Source organism: Cryptomeria japonica, chromosome 4 (assembly GCF_030272615.1).
Source record: "Cryptomeria japonica chromosome 4, Sugi_1.0, whole genome shotgun sequence".
Classification (NCBI taxonomy): domain Eukaryota; kingdom Viridiplantae; phylum Streptophyta; class Pinopsida; order Cupressales; family Cupressaceae; genus Cryptomeria; species Cryptomeria japonica.
This window is the reverse complement of record NC_081408.1, coordinates 498675150-498686294: the sequence shown is the minus strand read 5'-3', so window position 1 is coordinate 498686294 and position 11145 is coordinate 498675150. Positions and strand designations below refer to the sequence as shown.

Below are 11145 nucleotides of genomic sequence, written 5' to 3'. Positions count from 1 at the left end.
ATGATTAGTTGGAGTAAGTTAGCTTGGGCTCAAAATTTACAATTGAATTTAAAATTTTGCGATCTTTTTCATATAGAACGTTAACTTAATTATATGTTCAAATATATAACTTAAAATAATGAATAGATAAATTGAGAATTAAGTTTGATCCTTAAAACATATATAGATAAAATATAATTAAATTTAAATTATTTATCAATTTTTATATTAAAATACATAATTTATATATAATCATTAAAGTAAAAAAAATATGTATATATAAAAATAGAACATAATTAAATTGGCTGATAAAAAATCTTGCCCACATATCTGAGACCTAACTTCAATAGAATAGTGAAAATTTTGTTCTGTAAAAACAAGTCATACCCTTAGGAAACACGACTGCTTAAACAAAAGGAGGCATTATTAATTTTGTTTGTCAAGGACTAAAGTACATAGTTACTTTCATAACTTGCTTTTCTGAAGTCTAAGTCTTATCATTTGTTTATTTTCATTTTTGACAAACATCGCAACCTTGCAAAAAACGTGGGACATTTGTTGAGCTCTGATGAGACAGAGCTGACGTTCACGTTAACCAATCAATAAACTAGAGGCCGACGCATACCCAACATTACTGATTTTTCTCTCTCCACTAATCAATTGATCATGGCTCGCATTCTGCAAAACTTGGCCCTCAGCTTCCTCCTATTGTGTTATCTGCAATCCATATCAGCCCAAAACTCTGAAGGATCCATAGACTGGGTCTCTGAGGAATCCACAGCCCAGCAATCATGGCAGCTCAAGCCCAGACAACATAGTCGATATTGCGAGGCTTGGAGATTTGGAGTTGAAACCAACAATGTGCGCAGTTGGAAAAAGATTCCTTCGGAATGCGTGGAAGTCGTGGCGAATTACATGATGGGTAGTCAATATGCCCTTGATTGTAGTATTGTGGCCAATGAATCCATAGCCTATGCAAGCTCTCTTAATCTGTCAAACGATGGGAAAGACGCTTGGGTTTTCGATGTGGATGAGACACTGCTCAGCAATTTGCCCTATTACCAGGACGTTCAATTTGGGTAAGCAAAAGAGAAAATTTTGTGTTTTACTGGACTTAAAATTAGGAATATGTTTGATATCAATGGCTTCAGGGTCTGCAATCGATATTCTTTTTTATACAAAAAAGCCTACATTCCTAAAATGTAAACGCTTACATTACATGTTCTTTTTGGAAGGATTTGAACATCTGTCTGGAAGTGAGAGAAGAAATAGTTCGTGGATAAGTACTGTTGTAAAAGAAATAGATGCTAACGCTTAGGGTCTCATCATCAGGATCGGTGAGTTGGGTCGTCCTTAGAATCAGGAGTAGTTCTGGATAAACAATTCCGTAGACAGAAGTGATACCAATGTTTCTGGGTACCCTTAGCAACTCATCGTCATGATAAGTTATGAGTAATCTATAGTATTCAGAGAATAAATAGATTTTAAATGGAGTTGCATAGAAAAACTGGGCTTTGAGTTGTATAGGATCAGTTTGAACTACCTGTAATCATACAGAAAAGAATGTTTTACTGTGTTTTACGTGGGCTTGAACGATCCATCGTATTGAGAGAAGACTTGTTTCTGGATAAAAAGAAGTGTAGAAGGAATGAGATTTCCTCAACAGAATGAGTGATGGGTTGGATTAACAGATTCAAGCTCCTAAAACAGATAAGGGTACAAGAGGTAGGCGATTCATAATACTACAAACGTAAATGCAACAAAAATTAATCACAAAATATCATAAATACATGGCCGATCATGGCACAAAGTTATGCTTAAATCATGACATTCTTGTTCTTGCCACCAAGTTTCAAACCCCTGCTGGGCAGTTGTGCTTGTGCAATTTGAGCCCTTGCTGGGCTGTTATTCTCATGGGTTTAGATCATTCACCCGTTTAGATTCAAACCCTCACCGGGATGCTAAGCTGGTGAACTTTCAGCCCCTGCTAGGCTGTCGTGCTCGTGTGTTTGGATTGTATGTTAATGCTAAGCATTCACACCAGAGATTTGGGCGGGACAAAAATTTCTTAGTCACCAATTAAACATAAATAAAAATCATTAATACATTATAACAGTTATATATCGCTTCCATGATCACAAAATGTTATATCAATCTGCTAAGAGGGCTACGTGACTGGACTTTTTCTATTAAGTGCCAGCTTAGCCGCATATCTACCTTTGTCCCAACAGGGATTGAATCAGCATCTTTGTCGATACCCTTCGATATATCTTAATAAGAAAGGCTAGTTCTTGCATAAAATTAAACATCTTCAACTCCCCTGCACTCAGTGAAGAGGGTTCTGAAATATTGCCTTTTAATGTGTTGTTCTTTTTCATGTTTCCAGCTTTGGGGCTTTGATTGAATGTGGTTGTTTTGCAGAGCACTGGATTTCGATGAGAATTCTTTTGATAACTGGGTCGTTGAGGCAGCGGCTCCAGCATTGAGTTCGAGTCACAGGGTATATACCCATTTGCTTCAATTGGGGGTCAAAGTGTTTGTATTGACTGGTAGAGATGAAACCCAGAGAAATGCCACTGCGAAAAATCTGATCCAGGCTGGCTACCATACATGGGAGGAGCTTTATTTGAGGTAATCCTTAGCACCCATGTAGGTTTTTTTTTATGTTTATTGTGTCTGTGTTTTGGTGGCTAACTCATGGTAAGGGCTACAATCAAGCTTACTCGTAGAATCATCATTTTTTATTGATGATTTTGTGAGTGAAGTTTTATGGATAGGATTTGTATTTGAGCTCAACTTTCAGTTCGTCTGAGACCCTTTTCCAAAGTTTCTCTACCCATAAAGGCTTAAAGCTTATGTAATCCGTAATGATAAATTTGAACCAGAATAAATAGAAAGCAGAAAACAAAACTTATGAACAACACAAACACAAGAACTTTATCCTGGGAAAACCCTCCACCTAAGGGTGAAAAACCCAGCCCACTCAAAATGAATTTTATTATATCTCTGAAAATGAATACAACTATTGATAGTTTCAGGTTACTATCAATCACACTAAGATAAGTTTGATTCTCTACAAATCAATCATCACAATGAAGTCAAATGATACATCTCATATACATTCTATAAAACTTCATAAGTCTGAAAACTTCTGAACATTGAAAACATATAATAATAATTTTACTGTTCTGACAGAATTCATACCCATTACTCTCAACTTGCTATGAGACAAAATGATAAGTCCGCAATATGATTATCAAACTAGCGAAGAAGAGGACTCCATGGAAATAGAAGAGCGATCTAAATAATAAATCGAATTGCAAGTGAAAAGACTCCACGATGGTAGAGGAAAAGTCACCGACAGCCACATAGAAATCTCACCGACAACCACATAGACATCTCACCAACAGCCTCAAAGCGATCATATAAACAAAGAAGAATTTCGAAAGGAAAACGGAAGCCAATGAAACGGTACAAGATAGATAAAGGTAACTGAAGCCACCAAGACGGAGACAAATAATAATATAGATGATTGAGATACGAAATAAATAAGAGACTTTGGAGAGGAGAATAGATATGCATCGTAGATCTCTATTGCAGCTATAACTTCAACACTCCCTCTTAGCAAGAGAGAGATCTTCATTTCGTTATCTCATGACAGGTGCATACAACTACAACCAAAGAAAGTCAACAGAGTCTCATCACAGATTTTACTCAATAAAATTGTTATCTCAGCATAACAATATTCACCATAGCTACTCCTAGAGGGTGAATGAAAACAGAAATAAAAATCATGAAGTCATTCACATGACTTCCACCATAGTTACTCCCAGAGGGTGGAACGAGGGATTTCACCTCAAACTTCTCTCGCAGAGAAGAACTCATTAATCAAGGGATTTCATCTCGAACTTCTATCGCAGAGAAGAATTCATTAACAATAAGCAAAGAATCAATGAAGCTGGACTCTCTCTCAGCAAGAGCTTCATTCTCCACAATGCCAAGCTTATCTCGAAAGTAACAAAACTTCACTCTCGGAAGCGGCTTGGTGAGAATGCCTGTTGTCTACTCTTCTGTAGAAATATACTTGAGTTCAACTACTTTTCGCTGAACCATGTCTCTCAAGTAATGATATTTAATTTCCACATGTTTGGATCTATCATGAAATACTGGATTAACTGAAAGCTTCACACAGCTTTGATTATCACACATAATCACAGTAGGTTCCAAAGGCTGCCCAAACAAGCCTGCAAGTAATTTCGAAGCCACATAGCTTCTCTTGCAGCCACACAGGCTGCAACATATTCCGCTTCAACTGTACTTTGAGCAACACAAGATTGTTTCTTTCTGCACCAGGAAATCATAGCTGAACCTAAGCTAAAACAACAATCCGAAGTGCTTTTTTTGTCAGGCACACAACCTGCCCAATTTGAATCTGAAAACCCCTGCAAGTTCAGTTCTACACAAGAAGATAATTTTAAGCCAAATCCAATTGTACGACGTACATATCTCAATATGTGTTTGGCTGCCACAAGGTGAATATGCCTTGGTTCACACATGAACTGATTCAAGGTATTAACTGCATAGCATATATCGGGGCTTGGCTGCCACAAGGTGAATATACCTTGGTTCACACATGAACTGATTCAAGGTATTAACTGCATAGCATATATCGGGGATTGTGTTAATCAAGTACATTTAAGAGCCAATTAATTGTCTATACATAGTAGGATCAACTAAATCTGAATTTGCTACATCATCATGTAATTTTTTCAAATTTACCTCTATAGGAGTCACCATAGACTTACACTCAACATATCAAATTTTTTCAAAATATCAATTGCATATTTTCCTTGACTCAATATGATTTCATTGGACCTTTGTCATATTTCAAGTCCAAGAAAATAATGTAACAAGCCAAGATTTTTCATTTCAAATTCTGGAGCTAACTCCTTGCATTTGACAATGAGATCATCATTACCAGTGAGAAATAAATCAACATATAGCACTAAAATCAGCACCTTGTCATCACATACCTTGAAGTATAAATTTGGATCAGCATCATTCTTTAGAAAGCCCAAGCTCAAAAGATAGTGATCTATCCTCTCATACCAAGCACAAAGGGCTTGTTTAAGACCATATAAGGCTTTTTTCAGCCTGCATACATGTGAGTCTCTATTGTGAATAACAAAGCCCTCTGGTTGCTCAATGTAAACCTCCTCTTCAATTTTACTATTCAAGAAGGCTGTATTCACATACATTTGATAAAGTTGCCAACCCTTAACAGCTACAACAACTATGATAGTCCTGATAGAAGTGTAACGAGTTACAGGTGCAAAGGTTTCTTCGAAGTCTATGCCTTCCTTTTGGGAAAAACCTCTGGCTACAAATATGGCCTTGAACTTTTCTATACTCCCATCAACTGCATGTTTGATTTTGAACAACCACTTAGAAGAAACCACTGATTTGTTTTTAGGTCTTGGAACAATATCCCATACATCATTTTTCATAATAGATTGATATTCCTCCATCATGGCATCCTTCCACACTTGCTGATTTAAAGCCTCTTCAACACTTGAGGGCTCAGATGCTATGATATGACTCATCAAAGATACATAGCCAACAAACTTGTGAGGTCTTTTACTTTCTCTAAAAGTACAACTAGGGCTGCATATTTTTCAGCCTCTTCCATAGTGTGCCTAGCCCACATAGGTCTTTTCTTATGAACTGAACTATTACTAGGACCTGCTGTTGTGACTATAGAGTCAACTGGATCAGCAGGATCTTCTAAATCAGTATACTCCCTCTGAATGTCTAAAGATAGATTCGGATCAGGTGTATCTAAATCTTGAGGATGCTCAAGATCTTCAATAGATTCCAAGTTAGTCTTTGTGGATTTTTTGCAAGCTACATCTTCATCAAAAGAAACATCTCTGCTGATTTCAATCTGTTTTTGACCTGGAATGTAGATTCTATATGCTTTTGAAGATTCACTATAACCAACAAAGATGCCTTTCTTGCCTGAGGGTTCTAATTTAGTTCTTTTCTCTTTTGGAACATGAATATAAACGGGGCATCCAAAGATTTTGAAATAACTAACTTCTGGTTTGACACCTGTAAAAGCTTCTTCTGGAGTCAAGTTGTCTAGAATTTGATGAGGACTACGATTCTGAATGTGAACTGTTGTCTTGCAAGCCTCGGCCCAAAGAAATGTTTGAAGACTTTGGTCATGAATCATAGCCTTTGCTGCCTCAACAATTGTCCTATTCTTTCTTTCAGCCACACCATTTTGTTGAGGATTATAAGGGACACATAACTCCCTCTTAACCTCGCTTCAACACAAAAGTTATGAAAAAAACCAGAAACATATTCTCCTCCATTATCAGATCTAAGAACTTTTATTTTTTTTTTAGACAAATTTTCAACTAGAGCTTTGAACTCTTTAAATCTGGACAACACTTCATCAGACTCTTTAGACTTGAGAAAGTAAATCCAACACTTACAAGAAAAATCATCAATGAAGGTGACATAATACCAAAAACCACCAAGTGAAGCAACTGACATAGGTCCACATAAATCAGAATGAATTAATTCTAGAACATCCTTTGCCCTACTTTCACTGCTATGAAAGGTGCTCTTGTTGTTCTCACCTAAAGCACACCCCTTGCAAACACCTTCATGATTTTGATTCAGCTTTGGAAGACCATTGACAACCCTCTCTATTGCAGACAAAGTTCTGAAATTTAAATGACCAAATCTTTTATGCCAAAGCTCACTTGAACTTGAAGAATTATGAGCTAAGACTTGAATGAGACAAGCTGAAAGTTTGTAAAGACTATCATGACGAACACCAATAACACGAGCTGATTGAATACTTGAGTTCTTCTTCCACATCAGCAAAAGCAACATGATAACCTTTGTCTTCTAATGCAGAAATAGAAATCAGATTCCTCTTAATACCAGGAACAAATAGTACATCACTTAAATGAAGAGGAATATCGAAGTCCAACTGAAAAGAAGTAGAACCAGCACCCTTCACAGAATAGCAAGCATCATCACCAATGATAACTTGAAGATGAGAGTCTTTTTCTTTCAAGTTTGAAAGGTGTTCACGATAACCAGTGATATGACGAGATGCTCCACTATCTATCAACCACATGTCACTGTTAGTAGGAACATTACTAGAAAGTGCAGAAATAAATAAGAATCCCTCAGAATTTTCACTTGACTCTCTTTGTTGAGAAGGATTCTCAACATGTGCAGCAGCTGCTTGAGGCTTTGACCTTGATACACAATCTCTAGCAAAGTGACCAAATTTGTCACACCTAAAACACTGAATTCTAGAAAGGTCCTTTCTCTTTTTCTTGACATCAGGGACTGACTCAAAATTCTTGTCTCTAAATCTTTTGAAGTTACCTTTCTTTTCTTTCCCTTTAGATGTGTGAGCAGCTAGCACATGATCATTTTCATGATGAGGTTTGCAACCATTGCCTCTTGCTTCTTGTCTGCATACTTCCTGGATGCAATCTGCCTTCAACCTATCAAATTTAGGAAGTTCATCTCTTCCACTAATGCCTTGAATGAAGGATTCCCAGGAGTTGGGAAGTCCATTCATAGCTAACATCACCAAGTCTTTATCAGCAAAAGTATCTCCAATTGCACTAAGCAGATCTTTTAACTCAAAAATCTTCATGAAATAAGAAGCAACAGATTCTAATCTAGACATTTTCACATGCAGCAATTGACACCTTAGGGCTAAAGCTCTGTTGGTGTTGATGAATTCATAAAGATCCTTTAGAATCTGAAACATTTCCTTAGCTGAATCTAACTTAGAGATGATTGGTTCCAGATGATCCTTAACAAAATCAATCAGAATTTTCTTAGTCATGGTCCTATTCTTTCTCCATTGAAATTTCTCTGCATCAGCAGAAGGTTCTTCTACATCTTTTGAGACATGGTCAAGGGGATCATTCTCTTCTAGAGTAATCAGAATTCTAAATTTCCAAGAAGAGAAATTTGATGACCCATCTAGTCTATCTTCTACTTTCAATCCGTTCACCATTATGGATAACTTAAGCAAACAAAAGAAAGAAATAAAAAACTGAAAGATTCTGGTTCTAGATCAATCTTCTAAACCGCTCCGATACCATGATAAATTTGAACAAGAATAAATAGAAAGCAGAAAACAAAACTTTTGAACAAAACAAACACAAGAATTTTATCCTAGGAAAACCCTCCACCTGATGGTGAAAAACCCAGCCCACTCAAAATGAATTTTATTATATCTCTGAAAATGAATACAACTATTGATAGTTTCAAATTACTATCAATCACACTAAGATAAGTTTGATTCTCTACAAATCAATCATGACAATGAAGTCAAATGATACATCTCATACATATTTTATAAAACTTCATAAGTTTGAAAACTCTGAATACAGAAAACATATAATATTACTGTTCTGACAGAATTCATACACATTACTCTCAACTGCTATGAGACAAAATGATAAGCCCGCAATATGATTATCAAACTGCCGAAGAAGAAGACTCCACGAAAATAGAAGAGCGATCTAAATAATGAATCGAATTGCAAGTGAAAAGACTCCACGATGGTAGAGGAAAAGTCACCGACAGCCACATAGAAATCTCACCGACAGCCTCAAAGCGATCATATAAACAAAGAAGAATTTCTAAAGGAAAATGGAAGCCAATGAAACGGCACAAGATAGATAAAGGTAACTGAAGCCACCAAGACACCAAGACGGAGACAAATAATAATATAGATGATTGAGATACAGAATAAATAAGAGGCGTTGGAGAGGAGAATAGATATGCATCTTAACTATAACTTCAACACGTAATTGTTGAATAAAATGGATAAAACCTGCATATAATATTTAAGAAAAACAATGCTTGTGGTCAAGCTTCTTGGCTTATCATGACTGGAAAAATCGATTTTCTTGAATCCTTTGTGCTATTCATATTTAAACACCCTTTTCTCAACTTCCAGAAAGCCATAATGAAATTTAAGACATGTTAATGACAATTTGAAAATGTGCCGAGCATTTTCCAGCTGTTCTTAAGGAGTTTAGGAAGTTCCTTGCACCAAAACACATTTCTAAAAATGTTGTTAACTAACCAATATTGTCCACAAGGGTTTTGAAACCTTTCTGATACTGTTTACAAGGATTGTTCAAAGTTTATCTCATCTCCAAACCATTGCGTGCCTATTCTGTATTTCCAAATGATTGAAATGATTATCATTACACATGAGATACAAGGATGTATAAAACCACAAATGGTACAACTGTCGTAACTACCAAAAGGGTCTGAAGTTTTCGACAACATTGCTCTGTAACGAAGGTAGGAACTTCCTACCATTGAGTTGGATTGGAAACTCCTCAAGATTCTATATCGTACTCTCGTACTCTTCAGAGTGTTCTACAATGGAGTCCATGGATATACTTCTCACGAGTTTCATTGTGAAATGAGCATGTTATTGTAGACTGAACATTTCATGTTTGATGATTCGAGGGAGCAAATTGACTGTGAAAACTTGAATTCAGACAATCAGAAATTAATGTTTTTGTGAGTGAATGTTCATGGACAATGCATGGAAAGAGCAGTTGTTGAGTACAAGACAACCTACATGTTTCATTTAATGTCTCTGAGTCTGTGCTTGAATTTTTTTTTGGATGTGTTACAGGGGCCCAAACGATCATGGGACGAGTGCTGTCGTTTATAAATCAGACAGGAGATCTAAAATTGAGCAGGCTGGTTTTCAGATCCGAGGAAGCTCTGGTGATCAATGGAGTGATTTGATTGGATATTCTGTTGGGGATAGGACCTTCAAGCTTCCGAATCCCATGTATTATATCGCCTAATTTCAGTGCCTTACTTTGTTGACTTTGGCAACTAAAAATTATTCTGGAAATATGCAGTTGACTAATCAAACATCTTCATATTATTGTCTTAAGGATTTTAATATTGGCAACAAAGAATTCGCTAACATCTGTTATAGTCTTTTTAAGAGAACCATTTATTTTTAGTGTCTGATTTTCACAACCTAATTGTGTGGTCTGTAGATAGACTAATGTAAATTGCACATCCACAAGAACCGAGCATGCTATCAGCTAAGATGGCCGCAAAACATTCAGATTTTATCTTTTGTTTTTCAACATCTTTGCTTTACAATATTCCAATCATTAAAAAAGATTTTCAAAATAGCTTGCAGTCTTACTGCCTAATATGTTAGCAATTGTGACATTGTAAAATCCTTGTCTTACATATTGGTTAAGAATACGAAAACTGTTGAACTCTCATACTTTGGGAACTGTAGATTTGATATTGTAGAGTAAGATGAAGTCGGCATAGAAATCTGATCATCCAGTTAAGATAGGAGGCCTTTCTTTCAATTTATTTTTAATGAATTCTATAGTATTTCAGTTTTAACAAGTAGTGTTGAAGGTGAAGGTTTTCTAGTTCAAGGTCGGTCAGGTTAGACTGGAATTTGGTGCAGAAGAAATCCCTTGTGAAAGTCCACTAAACTAGACAGGTCAAACACCTTTCTCAGGGAGACAACCCAACCTGCCAAATTATTAGACTTTAAAATGCCACTAATCCTATGTTACCAACACGTAAATGAATCCGTTTCACTACTTTAGTACATTTGTTGGACAATTTCCAGTATTCCTTTCCTATTTCATCAACTTCAACTCTTAAGATCTTGAGTGTAACATCCAACATAAGATTTAGAGCATGATCAAAGAAGTCTAATGATTGTAGATGGTTCCTCAGTGATTAATATAATTTTTACATTAATTATAGAGAGATTTGAAAAACAAGCTTAAAGATCTAAACACGTTATAAATAGATAAAAAATAAAGATACAGATTGGAAAAACGAAAAAGTTACCTTTTGTACTAGGTATTGGACATTTTTGCGTGCATTTCTGTGTGTGGAGCCGTTACGTAGCCCAAGTGGTTCAATTGATGTATTTTTCATGAATAGGGAGCGTTGTTTCTCGTAATCCTGACTCGGGACCAAATTTGCCTCATCAATCTATCATAGAAAATATGTCCTTAGTTCTTACCATTAGTGTCTATAAGCAGCTCCAATTTCTCAACTAAGTTTTGATATACGTAATGTTCCATCCAATCCACATCA

At 36.1% G+C, this 11145-nt stretch overlaps 1 protein-coding gene across 1 annotated transcript; it reads left to right on the top strand.

The window, feature by feature from the left end:
- Positions 1-498: 498 nt before the first annotated feature.
- Positions 499-10027, top strand: LOC131060364 (acid phosphatase 1). The gene is made up of 3 exons (XM_057993546.2): positions 499-1058; positions 2401-2610; positions 9686-10027. The coding sequence occupies exons 1-3, from the start codon at positions 646-648 to the stop codon at positions 9861-9863; spliced, it is 801 nt and encodes a 266-aa protein (XP_057849529.1). The 5' UTR covers positions 499-645; the 3' UTR covers positions 9864-10027.
- The last annotated feature ends 1118 nt before the right edge of the window (positions 10028-11145 follow it).

Bases quoted from the DNA above. Each gene is read 5' to 3' on its own strand.
- LOC131060364 (XM_057993546.2), top strand. From the start codon at position 646: ATGGCTCGCATTCTGCAAAACTTGGCCCTCAGCTTCCTCCTATTGTGT. The intron at 1,059-2,400 runs GTAAGCAAAAGA...GTTGTTTTGCAG, and splicing joins TACCAGGACGTTCAATTTGG to AGCACTGGATTTCGATGAGA. The intron at 2,611-9,685 runs GTAATCCTTAGC...GATGTGTTACAG, and splicing joins TGGGAGGAGCTTTATTTGAG to GGGCCCAAACGATCATGGGA.